We start from the raw sequence: 20,068 nt of genomic DNA, 5'->3' as shown, positions 1-20,068 counted from the left end.
TAAATGTGTGAAAAATGAGACCTTTTCTATCGTAAAATATGTAAAACTTTTGAAGGCATACTCCTTCTTGTGAAAACAGTTATGCTCACAATCTCCAATCAGACAAGAATTTCAATCAATCAATCAATATGAGGCTTATATCGCGCATATTCCGTGGGTACAGTTCTAGGCGCTCTGCAATGATGCCGTGTGAGATGGAATTTTATATAAGGCCAGTAGATTGCAGCCATCTCGGCGCATATTTACCTTTCACGGCCTATTATTCCAAGCCACACGGGTATAGGTAGACAATTATTAACTGTGCCTAAGCAATTTTGCCAGGAAAGACCCTTTTGTCAATCGTGGGATCTTTAACGTGCACACCCAATGTAGTGTACACGGGGGGAGGGGTCGGACACCGAAGAGAGTCTGCACACAAAGTTGACTCTGTGAAAATAAATTTCCGCCGAACCTGGGATCGAACTCACGCTGACAGCGGCCAACTGAATACAAATCCAGCGCGCTACCAACTGAGCTATATCCCCGCCTGGCCCCAAGATGTGAGATGGTGAAACAAACTGTTTTCATGAGAAGGAGTGTGCCTTTAAACAAAGAGGTCAGTGAGACTGAGGGAAGGTAAGATAGAAAGGGGGAGAGATGGAGACAAAGAAAGACATGGGGAGAATTAGAGTGAGTGAGAGAGAGAGGGAGAGCGAGAGATGGAGAGAGAAAGAGAGAGACAGAGACAGAGATCGGAGGAGAAACAGAGTCAAACTGACAAACACAAGGAAATTCAAATGTATTGCTTTTACTCATCTGTGAACATCATCGCCTACACAAGACAAAATCACAAGACAAAGCAACAACTTGACCAGAAGAGAACACACAGTTCTCTTTCTATTCTTCTGTGTACAGAAGAGCAATGGATATCATGGTGTGTACACCCACATCGCGGACATAGCGCGCGCGGACATACAACTTGTCGCCTTTCTTGAAGTTGAACACCCCCGCTTGTCCGCTACTGACCCCGTGCTGAGAAAAGGAGGTGAAAGCCACTTGATGGTTGCGGAACACCTGGAGCTTCAAGTGCTGCCCGGAGGACGGGTCGCCACGAAGGGACAGGATGTAGGAACCGGTTACCCTGATGTTGAACTCCGCACTGGATTTAGCGTACATGTTGCCTTCGTCAAGGATAATAAATTTGCCGTCGAAGACGATGTTCTCGTCATAGCCGTATTTTTTGGCGTTTTCTTGAACTTCCAGAGTGCAGGCCATATGGGTGCCGCTGAGCTGCAGTGGCATGTTGCCTTCCAGATAGACAAAGGACAGCATTGTTGTCCCTTCCATTTCCTTTTGTGTTGAATAGATTCTCATGCTGATCTGTAAGAAACACATGAGTGTTGAGACACAGAAAGACAAAGAGGAACCCGCCCGTTCCTTCAAGAACAGATTTTCCAGTCTGTCTATCGTCCAGAAACCCTTTCTTCTTTCAAGTCGGCCCTTAAAATATATATTTCTTCAAAAAGAACCTGAAGTCATTCCTTAAACAAGTAGCTTAATTCTTGCGCAGACACGCCAGTACACATGCACCCACATACGCACGCATGCAAGCCACATGCACAAACGCACATGTGCACACACATACACGCATTCACAAACGCACATGTGCACACACACACACACACACACAAAATATCCCCCCAAAAATCCACACACACACTCAGACACAAATTTCCCACTGCCCCCCCCCCCCCCAAAAAAAAAACACACAAAAAAAACACCCAAAAAAAACCACCCATAATAACACACACGCACACAAACACATGCACACACACACCTTTTCAGAAGTGGTCAGGTAAAGAGCCCCAGAAGTGGAGAGAGGCACGCTTTTTCCCAGGTAAACATAGAACATCCCCTTCATGAGAACCCATGTCCACTGATCACCCAGAGGGTCTGGTCTGACCATCACCCAGTAGACACCGGTTCTTGGAACAGCAAACGAAAGTATCTTCGTGTTATATTTGCTCCAGGATCCGGACTCTGTGATGTACTGGTAGAAACCAATTTTGCCTTGGTCGACATACCCATCACTGTGCGCTGTTGTGAAGTATTTCTGTAACAGATGTAGCTTGGTTTATAAGAATGAACCTTTAGCACGCCAATGGTGCTCGTTGTCGCCTGTCATCACCTCTCTCCTGCAGCCAGCGGCGATAGAAATCGCCAACATTAATGTGTTTGAATTTCCCGCCGGTATGTTCATTTGCATACAACCTTGACTTGCTTATCCGGTTTCAAAACGAGGCTCTCTATCTTCGTTTGATAGATTTCGGTCGTGTTTGATCGACTTTTACGAAGTTTATGGAGAGAATTAAAGTTGAACTCACAATGGAGGATGAAGGGTCTGAGAAGCTTATTATAAGGTAATCTTTAACTTCAGTGTGTTAAATTCAAAACTCATAATTCATAGGCGTGAATTAAACCTCAGTCTCCAAATTTGTAGAACCTGCACTTGTAATCATAACAAGTCATTTTACAGAATACAGAATTCTGTATTCTGTATTCTGTAAAATTCGTCGCGATATAACCTTGAATGGTTGAAAACGACGTTAAACACCAAATAAAGAAAGAAAAAAAGAAAGAATTCTGTAAAATGACTTGTTATGATTACAAGTGCAGGTTCTAGATCCCTTTGAAGTCACGGAATGAACTCCGATGAACTTTACGAATGCATTTCGTTTACATGCGCCAAAAAAGGAATTATCCATATGAGCGGACAGGGGAGATAACTCTAGCGTGTAAATGATGCCCCTTGGTTGACAACGTACGCTAATTTTGTGGGTTTTTTCGTCGATCAAACAACCAAAATAATTAATTATGCTTAGGTTTGGAGCTCAATCCGTCAACTAATTTCACGACAAATGTTCTTTTGCTTGATTACAGGGACTTGTATCAAAAATAGTTAAAGAATGCCACTGAATTGTGAGCTATGAATTTAACACACTAAAGTTTAAGATTAATAATAATAATAATAATAAGAAGAACATTTATATAGCGCTAAATCAAAAACTTTCGTTAAAAAGGCTTGCTCTAAGCGCTTACCAGATTACCAGCTTTCAGACATCTTTCTCTATCAACATTCTGGCAATGAATTTGAATGTTTTAGGCCAGAAAAGTCTTCAACTAATAGGCAAAGGTTAGGAACCGATGTACACGTAAGGTGGAGGGATCCAACTATGATTTACTGAGTCCGACATCCATGTCAAAAAGTGAGTGAAAAGTAGATATTTTGATGCCTGGCTCGTCGAATTTTGGGTCATTGAGTTCCAACCTACATCTGTCAGAAGGTGATTTATTTTCTTCCTGTTTCTTACGAAAAATGTGGTCGATCTACTTGTCACAGATCTCTGGTCACTTGAAAGAAAAGAATCTAAGTGTGCATTGTGTGTTGCACAGCGTAATGTAAATCATACTGAGAAGAAAACAGTCACTCCTGCGTCTTCTGCTTTTGACTCGGGCCTTACGAAACGTTCATCTTTCGACTTGTACTGGTCAACTGCCTTTTGTGCACCATAGGATTAAGTGTATCAGGTATACATCATGAGGAAGGTGTTATTTCTTGAGCAGACTATTGTGCCTGACATTTCAAACGAGCAAGTAAAGAATGCTGTTCATGTCAAACCGAGTGTCTACCAACGCGCTTGGGTGGTATGGAAATGTGAACGCGAAACAACAATTACGAAAAACAGGTCTTCCAACATCTAAACCAAGTTCAGCGCAGCAGACTTAACTAGCACGTCACTCATAGCAATAAAAAGCTTGCCAGTTGAGTCTGCTGCGCTGGACTGGGTTTTGATGTTGGAAGACCTGTTTTTCGTAATTGTTGTTTCGCGTTCAAATTTGTGTGTGTGTGTGTGTGTGTGTGTGTGTGTGTGTGTGTGTGTGTGTGTGTGTGTTTATGCTTCCTTGTAAAATAACGTTCAGTACAGTTCAGTTCATCTCGCTAAATTAGATTTCCTCGCGGTGAGAATTGCCTAAGAAACGCTACTTCCTCGCCACACTCGCCAAATCTATATAGCGTCTAAGAAACGGAGGACTGGCTGAACAAGAGCAGTACAAAACATTGAAAGGACGAAGGCCCATCGACTGTGCTCTCTGCCTGCTTCTGTGATTTAGGTCATCATGTGTTTCGCAAGGACTTGTTTAACATTACAGCAGTCACAGTGAGGCAGTCTTTGGCTGTACGGTTTAAAGCAGATCGACATGATATGTGTTTATTTATTTTATAGTTAACTAACGTACTCAGACCAAACCACAAAGCATACAAAAAGACTGCATGATCTTCAATGTTTATAACCACATGCACAAAGTCTGCACATCAATGGTGATGTTCAAATGGAAGTTAGAGGTGTTTTCATGTGGGCAGTGTCAGGTTCAAAGCCCATCATAGAAAATAACTCAGCTGCAGGGGAGAGAATACAGACAGATATGTGGAGTGCTAAAGGGGCAGTCAGTCCTTATAATGCATGTCCTGTGTGAACAATTTGGCTTACTGATTACATTTTGGGGGGGCACAGTTTAGAGTGTTTGAAGAGGAAACGGGTCAAAGCGGTTGAGGATGTTCCTTTCAGTATTTTGACCTTCCTTTTTTGTGTGGAAGTACGAGGGCTGTAAAGTGTTTTTACAGTATTTAGAATCCAGACTCCTGGCAATATGGCCTTAAATTCAAAATCATGCTGTCAAAAAGCTGACTATCCTGGGGTTTTCAACACACACAAAAGTTCCATAGTTATGTTGTTTTCATAGAATCGACCCAGGAAGATACTCGGACCGCACACTGTGTGAGACTGCGTTATGGAGCACAAAAAAATTGTGATTTCCGAGCCACGACTTACAAATACAGACTACCATAAAAAAAAAGGCTAAAAGTGTCAGATTTGCATGAAAGTTTGGTGAAAAGGTTCTGGGATGATCACTCTATGTGTGCCTAAGGTGAAAAACTTGTTCAGGGATTTCAAGCGAGGTAGTTTGAGCCTAGAAAATGATACCCATCTTGGTCTACTGTATTTCATCTGTTACCCCCCCCCCCCCCAAAACAATATGCTTTGGAATCCTAATGTCAGATTGCCAGCTTTTACTGACATCCCTGCTGTGGAATCCAAATCTCCAATTACTGACGTCAAATGAATCATAAACTTACCTTGGAGGTGCTGGCAAGAGCCACGCCGAGCGAAAAGTTGCTTCCTTTTTGGTCGCCCTCCAACCGCAGCCCGATAGTGTCTCGAACATTGAAAGGAAGGGCTACACTCAGTCCTGCTCTCACGTTCTCGGAGCCGTAAGCTATGAAGATTGTGTCCCGGTCGTTTATCCGAAGAATGGATCTGGCTTGAGAATCACTATTAGGATCACAAGTCATGGTGATGATGTAGACACCTGCCTCAGTAACATTTACATCGCCAGTCACTGCAGTGGGAAACTGGCCCAGAATCAGAAGAAGCAGGAGTAGTGTCGGTAGAGGGAAGGTTGACATTGTCTTCATCTCTAAGGCTGTCGTTGATTTGACCCTCCGCAAACCACACGTCTTCTTATAGGATGGTGTCAGTTGTTGGAGAAAAGCTAACAGCTGTTGGTACAATTGAATTGTCAACCTCACGCAACCTTTTATTGAACTCATTATTTTCAGCCAGAATTGGTTTAAGGTGGCACATCCACCCAAATCATCGTTCAACATCGTTATAAAATCACAAATAATTGTATTTACCTATTTTCTTTATGAAAATTGGTACACCTGTGTAAAATTGAATGTTCTTTTTCATGGAATTTGTTATAAAGTGCTTTAACTGTAATGTATGTGCAGAAAATTAATTATCTAATCAAATGCAGGTTTTAAACTATCTTCCGTGCAGGAGAGCCGGATGTCAGTCACAGGCAAACTTGACATAGCTGCTTCTCTTGCCGCCTTGTCGGCAAGTTTGTTTCCCCTGATCCCCGTGTGAGAAGGAAGCCACATGAAGGACAGCGCAGTCCCTTTTGTCTTAATTTTTGTTGCAAGAAAGAGGATTTTGTTTTGCATCTCTCCTCTGACTCTGTTTTTGGTTTCTCCTGCAAGAGCTTGTAGGGAGGACTTTAAATCAGTCAGGATGACGACCCCTAGAGGAGGCCTGGGCAAGTCATTGATCAGGGAACAAGCCATGTAAATGGCAAAGAGCTCTGCACGCATTTGACCTTCATGCAGTAAAGCTCTAAAACCTCTCTTCACTCTTGATTGTAGACACGATATTCTGGTTAAAATGAGCATTTAACCTTCATTGAGTAAAAGTGATGTAAAACCACTCGTCACTCTTCATTGCAGGCCCGATATATATGCCGGTTGAAATGAACAGTTAAATAAAAAAAATGTATTCATGCAGTATCCAAAACCACTCTTGACTCTTCATTGCAGGCACAATATTCCAGTTAAAAGGACTATTAGATCTTCATTCAGTAAAACTCCAAAAAACCACTTTTCGTTGCAGGCACGATATTCCAGTTAAAAGGACTATTTGACCTTCATGCATTTAACCTTCTTGCAGTAAAATGATCTAAAACCACTCTTCGCTCTTTGTTGCAGGCACATTATTCCAGTTAAAAGGAGCATTTAACCTTCATGCATTTAACCTTCATGCAGTAAAATTATCTAAAGCCACTCTTTGCTCTTTTTTGCAGGCACGATATTCCGATTAAAAGGAGCATTTGACCTTCATGCAGTAAAATTATGTAAAACCACTCTTCGCTCTTTGTTGCAGGCACGATATTCCGGTTAAAAGGAGCATTTGACCTTCATGCAGTAAAATTATGTAAAACCACTCTTCGCTCTTTGTTGCAGGCACAATATTCCGGTTAAAAGGAGCATTTGACCTTCATGCAGTAAAATTATTTAAAACCACTCTTCGCTCTTTGTTGCAGGCACGATATTCCGGTTAAAAGGAGCCATCGTGGGCATGTCTTTCCTGGACTGTAACGGCATTCTGATTCCCAGCGTGTACGACCAGTGGAAGGACAGCAGTGGGGGTAGTATGGAAGGGAGGGGGAGCAGCAGTACCAACCTCGTCAGTTACTATGGAGGCAAGGAAAGGGACAACAGAGATGTCCGCGAGGACAAAATCTTAAAAGCATCACGTGAGCGTGAGTAACAATTGCTTTACAAAATTCAAAAATAAAAGATTAAAAACAGAGGAAAAACAGAAAAAAATATGCTTCACCCCATCTTGGCGCAAGATATTTTTTTGACTCCAGATCTGATTCTGGAAATCCTCAGGTAGCACGATTTTGCACCAGTGCTCATTCATGGGGAGAATACTGCTCCCAGCTTTTACTTCTTTTTTTTTAAACATTTAGTTGTGTGCCTGTGTGCAGAGCTGCCGACTGCTACGTTTTGAGAGCAATTGCTACGCTGCTATGGCAAACTAAGGATTGCTACGCTGGAACAAATCATCACAAGAATGCTAACAATGCTAACAGTTTCCTCTTTTTGAGAGTCCTGGTACTTATTTCTGCTTTCCAGTGCGTGTGGTGGTCATAAAATAGGTAATAAAACTTAGTCTATTGTGAAAGGTGGTACTACAGATACTCTCTAAAGGGTATCCTGCATTATCATGAAACTTTATTAAAAAAAAATGTCTATTCTTGTGCAAGATGGCATAAATGAGGATGTTGGAATACATTTTAGAAAAGGCCACTCTCAAACACTATTTGCTCCGCTGAAAATTAAAAAAAATCTAAATTGCTACTCTTGAGGCTTCACCAGGGTTGGCAGGTGTGTGTCTGTGTGTGTGTGTGTCTGTGTGTCTGTGTGTGTGTGTCTGTCTGTGTGTCTGTCTGTGTGTGTGTCTGTGTGTCTGTGTGTGTGTCTGTGTGTGTGTCTGTCTGTGTGTCTGTGTCTGTGTGTGTGTGTGTGTGTGTCTGTGTGTGTGTCTGTCTGTGTGTGTGTGTCAGTGTGTGTGTGTCTGTGTGTGTGTGTCTGTGTGTGTGTCTGTGTGTGTGTCTGTGTGTGTGTGTGTGTGTGTGTGTGTGTGTCTGTGTGTCTGTCTGTGTGTGTGTCTGTGTGTGTGTGTCTGTGTGTGTGTGTCTGTGTTTGTGTGTGTGTCTGTGTGTGTGTGTCTGTGTGTGTGTGTCTGTGTGTGTGTGTGTGTGTGTATGTGTGTGTGTCTGTGTGTCTGTGTCTGTGTGTCTGTGTCTGTGTGTCTGTGTCTGTGTGTGTGTGTCTCTGTGTCTGTGTCTGTGTGTGTGTGTGTGTCTGTGTGTGTGTCTGTGTGTGTGTGTGTCTGTGTGTGTGTGTCTGTGTGTGTGTGTCTGTGTGGGCGCACATATACTTGCAAGCATAATGTATGTGTAGAGCGATTCCCAGAAACCAATCTTCATAAAACTTTACATGTGATTAAATTACATATTATTACCCAACTCACATATAGCAATTAACTCTAGTTCAGTGCTGGTAACGCTGTACGCGTTCCCCTTGGTAACAAGGGAGACCACCCTAAAAAAGAGTGATCCATCCCATAATATCAGACCGATGCCCGGTCCAACATCCGTATGCGTGCGCATACGCCGCCATTTGTATCATTCTCTCTCAGCGGTTCAACTGGGTAGGACGCTCCTGATGTACGCTCCTGCTGTCTTCAGCTTTTCGCCAGAGTCTTTTGCTTTGGCTTCTCCCCTTGGTCGCCGCCTTTACTTTACACCTGTACCTATGCTGTGTGGTGAGATCTTTCCGTTTTTGTTGTAACTTTAGCGACGTTTTCGTCGCTCGTGTGTACTTGTGAAATTTTTCTGAAATTGTTTTCTGTGAAATTTTTCGTGAGTCGTTTGCTATGGCAGAGGCTGCGCTTGTTGATAGCGCTAAACGGAAGCTTAGTTCGAGGCAGGTAGCTGACGTTACGCCTCCGAAAAGAAGCTCAAGGAGAGATAAGGGCGCAGGGAAGTACGCGTCTGTGTCATCTGAGTCAACTTCTGTTAAGTCTCCCGTGTTAGCAGACGTACGAACAATCTTCCGGTCAGACTTGTTTACTTTCTGACAAGAGTAGTCGTTCTGGTGTAGCTTCTTCTGCTTCTGTTTCGCCTGGCTGCCCTGGGTTAGCGCCAGCTGACGTTGCTTCTTTATTGTTGACGCTGAGCTCTCAAGTTTTCGTCATTAGCGTCTGGATTATCTTCCACTCGGGAGGAATTGTGTGCGCTTCCGTCGGGTGTTTCTGATGTTTTTTCCTTAGCCAAGATCCGGCGGTCGCCTGCAGTTCCGGCTTCGACTTCCGCTAAGCCTTCGGCGACTGTGACTCGGGCGGATGTCCATGCTTCGCAGGATGGGGGTACCGACTTGGTGTCTCTCCCGAATGTGACACCAGTACAAGGTATGTCTACACCGCTTGCCGGTGTGCGAGCTCAGGGGGCTCTCTCGTGCGTTGGAGGCCGTGAGAGTTCTTATGAGCAGCGAAAGGACGAACGCCTCCGTACGTCTCTTAATGAGAATATCGGGGACCGTTTTAGTCCTCTTCCGCCCAGGGGGCAGGAAGTGGTCGGTTCTGCCGACGATAAACTGTCTGATGTTCTGCCTCCTGGCTCTGAGCTTGATCTCGGGTCGGAGGGTAGGGCGGATGACGGGGATGCCTCAGTGGTAGAGGATTCCCAGCCTTGAGAGACGGACCGCGGGTGTCCGTCTGTAGGTCAACCTCCTGCGTCTGGTTTCCAGCAGGGCGGTGTGACTGAATAGGCCGCGGTGGCCTACCTGACTCAATGGCGAGCAGGAAGGCTAACGACACCCAGCTTTCTTGCCGTTTTAGTTGTCCAGCGCAGTGACGTGGGCTAACGGAAATGGCATTTAAGTTATTGGTGACTCTGGGGCTGACCATGGGTGTCATTCTGGGGTCACCTACCTGACTACGATGGCGAGCAGGAAGGTTAACGAGGGTGCGTCCATGGGATGGACGACACCCAGCTTAACTTGCCGTTCAAGTTGTCCAGCGCAGTGACGTGGTCGGCGGAAAACGGCATTTAAGTTTTGACCGGAAGGGGTGGTTGAGAGCAGGGCGTAACTGACTCCACCTCTTTCCGGTTCCGACTTCTGGAAGTTCGGAGGAACAGGATGTTCTCTTCAGCTTTCGGGGATCGTTGTCCATTGCCCTGGAGTTGGCATATGGCCACGTGTAGCCGGGTTCTCCGGTGAAAGTGGTGTACGTTCGCGCGAGGAATGTAGCACGCATTTTCGTGGCTGGGCAACGTAAGCTTCCGCCCTGGGGGCAGGAAGTTGTTGGGCTGGGTGATTCTTGGATTGGCCATGCGAGTCTCTCGGGGGGTCACCTTCCTAACTTTGATACCGAGTAGGAAGGTGATGTTTGGAGAGGTGTCCACGGTGGTGGATGTCACCCAGCTTAACTTGCCGTTCAAGGTGTCCAGCGCAGTGATGTGCGCAGTGATAAACGGCATTTAGGACTTGACAGGAAGGAGTGGCTGAGGAATATTTTTGCCTCGTCCACCCCTGCCTTTGTTCGACGACTTCCGGAGTTCGGAGGAACAGTAGTTCACTTCCGCGGCCGGGAATCGTCGTTCATTGCCCTGAAGATGGCATATGTCTTGTAGTTTTGACTTCCGCTTCCTCCCGGGGGGCAGGAAGCGAGCAGTAAGGCTGGTTCCTTGTTGGATAATTTGAGTCAAACAGGAAGGCAGCTTCCGGATTGCACGGTTGTGCTTGACGGCTGTTCAGATGTAGGTGCTTCCGCATTAACGATTAGCACTGTATTCAGGTTCCATTTCAAGTTAGCAAGGGCAGTGGCGCTCGCAGCTGTAATGGGTCGAGGTTCTATGGAATCTTCCGGTGTGTTTCTATACAACCGGTTGGTTCTCATGTTTACTAATCCACGGCCGGTTTCGCTTCCGCTTTTGCGGCTGCGTCTTCCGGTTACAGGATGGGACAGCCTTCTACCGTTAACACTGCGTTGGTAGTCGGCACTTTTCAGCTTTTGGCTTCCGGTTCCGTTACTGCGGTTCCTTTGCTGTTATACAGGCTGTATCCACTTTCCCTTCCAGTCTTCCAGCTGGCATGGGACAGGTGGATGGAGATCTGGTCATGGAGTTCTGGCGTTTGAAATTTTTTGTTTTTTTCGAAACTTTTCCGATGTTGGCAAGTTTCGCCTTATCGGGATGGGTGACTGGGTCTCATCATTTCGATGATCATTATAATGCTTTTGAACAGGAGGGAGGCTCTTACTTCACTTGTGTCGCTGTTCGCGGCAGTTCGTAGTTGTTTTGAGCTTTCCGAGGAGAATCTTTGAGTGTCAAGCCCTTAGATCCTCCGTCGGGATCCTTTGTGCTTGTGGAAGTTTTCACAAGCGAGTCTTCTTTGTCACCACTTGGCTTTTCCTTGGTGGACAACGCTTGACTTTATACCTGTCACGAGGGTGCTTTGGCTTGTGTTGCACGCTCAAGTAGCGTGTCACTCACGGAGCTCTTTCTGTAGGCTTCGGTTAACTCCAAGCCTAAGAACTTAGGTTCTCTTTTTGCGTTCTACGGAACCGCCCTCGGGTTTGGCAAACATCCATCGGGTTTTTGATAGCTAGGAGAAACTGTCTGTAAGATCAAGATCTCCTAGCTCGGGTAGATTGTCTCATCTTTTCTTTTTGATGGGCTCTTTTGTACTTGTTTTTATTTTCTCTCGCCTGGGCGGTTACGTTCTGAATGGCTATCTTTGTGGTCCTACAGGACGCAGATACAAAGGATGTTGCTTTGCCGTCTTTTACCTAGGAGTAAGCCTCTGCCTTTAAAGTTTTGTTCTTTTGGCGTGACTTTAATCTCTTTCTCGTTTGAAAGTTATCTCTTTGAATCCGCTGCTATGCACGCGGGGTTTTTCCTTCTAAGAGAAGCTCATGGTAAAAGGGAAAGCGTTAGGCAGGCCTTGGCGGTTTTTTGTTTCCAAACAAGAAGCTTCAGGCTGGCTGTTGTCTATTTTAGCTTTGGCTTGACACCCTCGCTTTCACAGGGCTCTTTTATAGAGCTGTTCGGCGACCCTTTCGGTCGCACAGACGGGTCTTTGCAGTCTTGGTGTCCAGACCTCTTAAGGCTGGCAAGAGGGCTTTTTTTGCTTTCTCACATTCGAATTGCACGGATGTCTACTGTAGGGGTATCCTTGAGATACTCAGGGGCTTCCGCCTCAACTCTGGATTTGGTTCAGAGTCTTTATAGGTTTTTTTTTGTGTTTTGTTCACTTGCCACTTGACTGGCGTGGTTCAAAGTGCTTATTTTCTTACGGAAAGAACTCCTCGTCGTTCCGTGTATTGCAGGTGGCTATCCACCTTCCTTTTTGGGTTTCCCTTTTGTCTTCCATGTCTTATTCTAAGACTTTATGGGATTTTTGTCACATTGGTACAGCTCGGTGCAGCTTTGCTTTAACCCTTTTTAATGGCTAGCCTGACTGTTTAACACGGGAAACGGCCAAGCTTACTCTAGTAGCTGCTGCGAGAAGTGGGAGTAAGCGTGCTTTCTGGCTATTTTGAATAAAGACAGCCTTTTTAAGAAAGATCGATCTATGACTTGTGGGTTTCTTTTAAGTTTGCCGGCAGTTAAGCGGAAAATGGGGAAACAAGCTTCAAATTACGCTTTCAATTCATGTGGTAAGAGTTTGGCTTCTTTAGAGTTACGTTTAGCCAATTAAACTTTTCGGTTTTCGAAGATTTTTCTGACTCGCACGGAGCTTGTTAGTTCTTTGTATCTAAAGGTCGCTTGCCTTATCTTTCTTCTCTGTCGTGATTTAACCTCGGCATTTAAGCGATAAATGGGGTCAACCAGCTTCCATTTGCTTTTCTATTCTTGAAGCAAGAAGTTGGCTTCTTTTGAGTCACGTTTAGCCAGTTTAACTTTTTGAGTTTCAAAGATTTTTCTGACTTTCACGGATCTTGTTAGATCATTGAATCAAAGGGCTTTTGCTTTATCTTCTTCTCCGTCGTGATTTAACCTTGAACGGTTGAAAACGACGTTAAACACTGATTTTAGGAGGGAAGTAGGTCTATCTACTCTGGTAGAGGTATGACGTTTGGTAGTCAACCTTACCTAGATGGACTGCTACACTGGTTTCTTGCTCCTGGGGAGCTTGATGTGGTTGTCTGTCCCGTGAGGACGCTCAGAAGGTACCTGTCACGGACTTGGCATTGGTCAGAAAGTCGGAAGGTTTTATGATATCACTTAACACAGCGGGTGGAAGGATATTGCGAAAGGGACTTTAACCAAGTGAGTCTCCATGTTGATCACACGGGGGTTTACCTGTTGACAAACACAGTCTGGAGACGTTAGGGCAGTTTTGCCTTTCACTATAGCTAGAACGTATGAGGCAAGGGCATGGGCCTTCTCTTTGGCAGTCCTCCGGTCGGGCCTTGTTTTGGGCTGAAGTTCTGGAGTCGGCTTACTGGCGGTCTGAGGAGGTTTTTATTAACTTCTACCTCAGAGACGTCTTGATACAGGACGGCAGTTCCGCGTTACCTTTTATGGTAGTCGCAGGACAGGTTCTAATATCATAATTTCGCTATGTACCCACCACCTATAGTAGCAATCTGCTATATGTGAGTTGGGTAATAATATGTAATTTAATCCAAAATTTTAATAATAAATTTTCATTTAATTAATATACTTACCCAACTCACATCGTTTAAACCCTCCCGCCTCCCCGCTGTGGTGGTATTGGGTTCTAAGAAAGTAGTGAGTTGGGCTTCGTTCGAATGATACAAATGGCGGCGTATGCGCACGCATACGGATGTTGGACCGGGCATCGGTCTGATATTATGGGATGGATCACTCTTTTTTAGGGTGGTCTCCCTTGTTACCAAGGGGAACGCGTACAGCGTTACCAGCACTGAACTAGAGTTAATTGCTATATGTGAGTTGGGTAAGTATATTAATTAAATGAAAATTTATTATTAAAATTTTGGAATATCCCAGATGGTTTGGGGATTCAATGGGTGCCAATCCACAAATAGAAAATCATTTGTAATATCGTAAAGTGAAGCTTCTATGAGAGAAGAACAGTTCAGAGACATCCTGCTTGCTCCGCGCGACCAGAAAAATTTTTCCCCTCTTTATCTGCACTGCACTGGCTGCAAAATCCCTCACGCGGAGGTGTTTTCAGACAGGCCAGACACAGGTTGGCCCAGAGGTGAGAAGAGAAAAGCAAAAGAAAGTTTATGTGTTGCAGGGCAAATGTCTGTGTCGTCGACAAAGCCAAAGATCTCCCCCACCTCTTCACAGGAGCTGACAGATCGACAGTTTGTTATCATCTGCTCTGAAAAACAGGCACGGGTAAGTACACTGTGTTTGCATGTCTTCTTCTTTCTTGTACAGTGAAATTCCTCTTTCAATACCCCCCTGCCTGCCTACCTCGTTATCATTGAGACCCTTGTTTTCCAAATGTTGTGGTTGATACCATATATGCTAATTTGTCTATTTCTGTCCCCAGTGCAAGAGACTATTTGGGACATGCAATGTTATTACGCTAAGAAAATTGATGCCATCTGTAAGACACCAGATCATTTATTAATAGTCCATACAATTAAACAATGGATGGAAAAGTGTGGTTCATCTGCTCTTAAAACAACCATACAACATATGACAACAACCACAAAAATAAAAACAACAACAATGAAACATGCGAAGTAAGAACACCCAAAGTACTCCAGACAGGCACGTCTGTCAACATCCATAGTACACGCACACACACACACTCGCACACACATACAACCACACACACACACCACACACACACACCACACACACACACGCACACTCTCACACACATGAGTTGCTGGTAAGAGATGTAACCAATGCGTTGCACTTCTATCACAATCCTAAAACGTATAAATAATCAAACTTGTGGCCATAAATAAAAACAATACATGCGGCATCACAGAGGATTTCAAATTATTGTGATTACACACACACACAAACGCAAACGCAACATGCATGAAGGCACACATATCATGTGATGAACATTTAGCGTTGGTAAAAGATAAAAACCAATACATTACACTCTATTGCACTCTTACTTTATCACGGCATCATTACCATTTTAAGCCTTTGCTGCCCATGAGACATGGGAATTAAATGCATCAAATGTTCAAACCTCACAGGAAGCGGGTAAAAACAGAAACAGATGTATGCATCATAATAATAATAATACGAGAATTTATAACCCTCACACGGGGCGGGGATGTAGCTCAGTCGGTAGCGCGCTGGATTTGTATCCAGTTGGCCGCTGTCAGCGTGAGTTCGTCCCCACGTTCGGCGAGAGATTTATTTCTCAGAGTCAACTTTGTGTGCAGACTCTCCTCGGTGTCCGAACACCCCCGTGTGTACACGCAAGCACAAGACCAAGTGCGCACGAAAAAGATCCTGTAATCCATGTCAGAGTTCGGTGGGTTATAGAAACACGAAAATACCCAGCATGCTTCCTCCGAAAGCGGCGTATGGCTGCCTAAATGGCGGGGTAAAAACGGTCATACACGCAAAAGCCGTGGGAGTTTCAGCCCATGAACAAACAAACAAACAATAACCCTCACATATCTCATCACAAGGCGACTCAAGGCGTACTCATACGCATTCTTTCGCATTAATAACTCATGCACACTCATATACACTTACGCATAAATGACATGAAGATGACAAGGCAACAACACAAACATCATGCATCATCATGGATAGCATAGTGTGTTGTTCCGCGTTTCCAGGTGTTCCAGGATGTGCATATGGGTTCTCAAGCGGGCGATATTGGATGCCCTCCAAGCCATTGGGTGTAGACTCCCGCCCGTTTAAGGCCTGTTCATATCAGAGGTCTTTAACTCATTTTGGGGCGCGTCTAAATTGTCCCTCGTGTTCCCTCCCGGCGCACAATTTTGACCCATTTAAAAAATAGAACATAAAATAAACAACACAAAATAACCTTACCTACCTTACATTTTTGCAAAGTTTGAAACTTAATTGCTCTTTTAGCAAGAAAAAATCAAATTATTCCCAACAATTGAAGGGAAGGAACTGTTTACAGTGAATGGTTCCACTGTAGACAGGCAGAAGTTTATTGAGGGGGTTGTTTCGCTTGGTCAGCGGGGCCGTTCACACCGTTAAAAATTCATGATATCCGTCGGATCGTAACTTCCAATGTGTCCGCAACGCAAAGCACAGCTGTCGGACTTCCAATTCTGACACAACGCGAATGAGTTAAAGGGGCTTTCATGATCTACTGTATACCATATCTAAACAAAAGGTTATGGTTCTTTGCTGTGAAGGTTAAAATGAAGGAAGTATTTACAACCGGCTTCTGCAGACGTTCTCACTGTATGCCTCTTGTGCCAAATCTGAGAGGAAGATTTTGTGGAGCAAAAATATTATTGCAGGTCAAAGCTGAAGTGTTGAAAAGATAAAGGAAGAGAAATGGGAAAAATGCAGGAACACCACTACAGGTCGTATTTGATTGTAGCTTGTTGACCTGATCCCTAAATGTTAATTACGTATAATGTGGAAGATCAATATAAACAATTGTGTTCAGTCCAAAAAATGCAGGAAGACAAAAGCAGTGATGAAAGTCACTTGTTCATTTCAATGCTTGTTTTTCTCTCAGGTGCCAGGAGACTGCTTCCGCATAACTCTCACTTACTCTCGTAATACACATGTGGTTTGCATTTAGAGTGCTTACTTCCCTTTGTTTCTCAGATGAGTGAATAATCATCTATGTTTGTACAGGTGATGTCGCTGCCGTCGCAGACATGTGCATACAAGCAGAAAATCACCGAGACTTCCTTTGTTGTGCGCGCAGAAATTGTCGCAATACGAGGTGAGCTAGAAATTGCTGTTGATGTTTTTTAATGCATTGCATCTACCGTACTTTCCGGGTGACAAGGCGCTTTGTTATCTAAGACGCACCCCCTTCTTTTTAAAAAAAATTGTAATCCAGTCACCCATTGGACGCAGGGGGCCGATAGGGCGCACCAAAATGACCCAGTTTTTGCCATGAGAGGTGGTTCCCCTGTCATATCTGAGAGAGGAAACACTTCCTGCATCGGGGTCAGTGACCGGTCAGTGACCGACTTTAACTGAGTGAAAATATGTGTGCTCTGTGTGTGCGGCCAGATCAAAGGCATTGTGATAGCTGGGTGGCCTTGTTAAAAGACACGACCTTCTTCCCAGGGGTCAATGACCCAGTTTTTGCCATGAGAGGTGGTTCCCCTGTCATATCTGAGAGAGGAAACACTTCCTGCATCGGGGTCAGTGACCGGTCAGTGACCGAGTTTAACAGAGTGGAAATCTGTGTGTGCGGCCAGATCAAAGGCAGGGCAGTACCTAGTAGCTGAAACATGCATTATCACAAGTTGTTTGACTGGTACTCAAGCGGTCTCTTTGATTTTTTTCGTATTTCATACACGGATTAGGCGCTTCGTTATACAAGACGCAGGGGTCGAACTCAAGGAAAAAAGTCCCGCCTTATGACCCCGAAAGTACGGTAATTGATCTACACTTTATCCACCTCAAGATTTTACTCTGCAATGTTTGTTTCTTTCCGTTGAAGAAGTGTGGTATGAGCTTCTGATCTTTTAATTCCTCTAAATTTCTTTTGACATGATCAAAACATTGTAACAAGATCTTTATTTTTATATTTTATATTTTTTTCTCTGTTGTTTGTTAGCTGAATTTTGACTAAGGATGTGTGTGTTTATGTGTCAGTGCACCTCAGCTCATATCTATATTTTTCTCTGTTGTTGGCTGAATTTTGTGACTAAGGATGTGTTTGTTTGTTTGCAGACACTGTGTGCATGATGTGCTACATTGCCAACGGACACATCATGGCCTTCAGTCTACCCAGCTTGAAACCTCTCTATGACGAGGACTTTCTGCCTCTCACTGACTACAGGTCTGTGTCTGTCCAGTTTACCGCTGTTGGTCACAAATCTTTTTCTATGCGAAATGAACTTACAGAAAACTCATAGACACAGGAACTTATACCAAGTCTGTATATAAACTTATAACCATAAAAGGATATAAGAAAAGTTCAGGATTTTGCATGCAAATGAGGTAAATATTTGAAGCGGAAAAAATTCTAATAATGGGAAAGAACAAAAATCCTTATAAGTTTTCTATAAGTTCCTATAAGTTTTCGTTGGAATCTTTAGTTATAAGCTCTATATTACAACTGAGCAGGCATTCTTTATGAGGAACCTATAGGGAATACCACAATTCGTATAAGTTCCTGTATAAGAAGCTATATAATGCATTATTCCTATAAGTTTCTATTATAAAAATCTATACCTCCTTCTTCTTCTTCTTTGTTCATGGGCTTAGACTCCCACGTTCACTCATGTTTTTAGCATGAGTGGATTTTTACGTGTATGACCGTTTTTACCCCGCCATTCAGGCAGCATACGCCGATTTCGGGGATAAAAAAATCTATACCAATTCCCCACAGAAACTTATACCCATTAAAGGAAAATGTCAGGATTATACATCCAATCGAGGCAACACTTCAAATCGAAATTATAATAGTGACAAATATAAGGATCCTATAGGAGCGTATAAAACTTATCAATGTTAAATGAACTTATAAAATATAAGAACATTTTAGGGATTTTCATATAACTTCTTTGCATTAAAAATCATGAAATCTGGACAAATGTAAACTAAATTGTCGACTGTCTACAAGTCCATGAAATGTATGTATTATGGATTTCTTTACTGGTACAGTCAAAATTGAAGATTTTATCTGCTCATTTGTACTTGGCCTTTGCAAGACGTGACTGTCATGTTGGATAGCAAAGTCGAACAATTCAACCGGTTAAAAAATATAAAGGCAGCTGCTGTGAAACTAAAGTGGTTCACTGCTGATGAAATGAAAGCGACAGGTAAATGTCTGTTATTAATGTGTCACCTGAAATGTTTGACATGTATACTTTTGACCAGCATTCTGTGGTCACACTCTGTGCTGACTGACTCTTTTACATTCTCCATTTTGTCTATTTGATTGTCACTGTTTTACATTCTCCATTTTGTCTTTTTGATTGTCACTGTTTTACATTCTCCATTTTGTCTTTTTGATTGTCACTGTTTTACATTCTCCATTTTGTCTTTTTGATTGTCACTGTTTTACGTTCTTTACATGATTGTCACTGTTTTACGTTCTTTACATGCTGTATTTTCACAGTGGTTTCAATAATTTCTTGGGTGTAGTTTTGATCAAGATGTTGGTTCTTCACAGGGTGGCACGGACATTCTGCTTCAGTAACAACGGACATGCTCTCTACCTCTGCTCTCCAACGGAGGTGCAGAAAATCACGTACTCTGCTGATATCGCGTAAGTTCCATCAGTGTTTGCTTTCTTTCTTTATCATAGTGATATTGAGAACTAGTGTACATATCCAGAATCTAAGTGAGATGCTCGGGGATCTGTTTCTTCCATGTGATACTGACATGCTATGTGTGATATCGTTGCAGTGAGAATCTGAGTGAGATGCTCGGGGATCTGTTTCTTCCATGTGATACTGACATGCTATGTGTGATATCGTTGCAGTGAGAATTTAAGTGAGATGCTCGGGGATCTGTTTCTTCCATGTGATACTGACATGCTATGTGTGATATCGTTGCAGTGAGAATCTAAGTGAGATGCTTGGGGATCTGTTTCTTCCATGTGATACTGATATGCTATGTGTGGTATCGTTGCAGTGAGAATCTAAGTGAGATGCTCGGGGATCTGTTTCTTCCATGTGATACTCCGGAGGCCCCCAAGCAGGGCTTCTTCAAAAATCTCTTCGGTGGCGGCACTTCCAACCTGGACAGAGAAGAACTCTGTAAGTGAGGCTCATAATAGATTATGTTTGGATATAACTTTGGCAAGTTGTATTGGTTGTAGAAGAGTTCTTTCCCTTGTTTCCCTAGAATCACTGAGGCAAGCCATGTGTAGAGAATGCATCGGTGTTTCTATGGATTGGAAAAGCTGGAAAAAACAAGGGAAAGCAACTCGAGTGGAGAGTTGACTGAGAGAAGTATTTCTCACAGATGATTTCATTGTGTGTAAAAGTTAAGAGAGTGTGAAAAGGGGGACCAA

At 43.6% G+C, this 20,068-nt stretch overlaps 2 protein-coding genes across 2 annotated transcripts; one reads left to right on the top strand and one right to left on the bottom strand.

Moving 5' to 3' along the window:
- Positions 1-771: 771 nt before the first annotated feature.
- LOC138960855 (uncharacterized) lies at positions 772-2,084 on the bottom strand. Its single transcript, XM_070332497.1, has 2 exons — positions 1,817-2,084; positions 772-1,359 (listed from the first exon to the last, which is right to left on the bottom strand). The coding sequence occupies exons 1-2, from the start codon at positions 1,943-1,945 to the stop codon at positions 877-879; spliced, it is 612 nt and encodes a 203-aa protein (XP_070188598.1). The 5' UTR covers positions 1,946-2,084; the 3' UTR covers positions 772-876.
- Positions 2,085-6,116: 4,032 nt separating this feature from the next.
- LOC138960846 (syntaxin-binding protein 5-like) lies at positions 6,117-19,819 on the top strand. The gene is made up of 7 exons (XM_070332487.1): positions 6,117-6,141; positions 6,922-7,140; positions 14,183-14,286; positions 16,720-16,810; positions 17,776-17,884; positions 19,223-19,318; positions 19,687-19,819. Exons 1-7 carry the CDS (start codon positions 6,117-6,119, stop codon positions 19,817-19,819), a joined length of 777 nt encoding a protein of 258 aa, XP_070188588.1.
- The last annotated feature ends 249 nt before the right edge of the window (positions 19,820-20,068 follow it).

The sequence above is a fragment of the Littorina saxatilis genome, linkage group LG3 (assembly GCF_037325665.1).
Source record: "Littorina saxatilis isolate snail1 linkage group LG3, US_GU_Lsax_2.0, whole genome shotgun sequence".
NCBI lineage: Eukaryota > Metazoa > Mollusca > Gastropoda > Littorinimorpha > Littorinidae > Littorina > Littorina saxatilis.
Note: the sequence above shows the minus strand (reverse complement) of the source record. Positions and strands in the feature narration are given on the sequence as shown.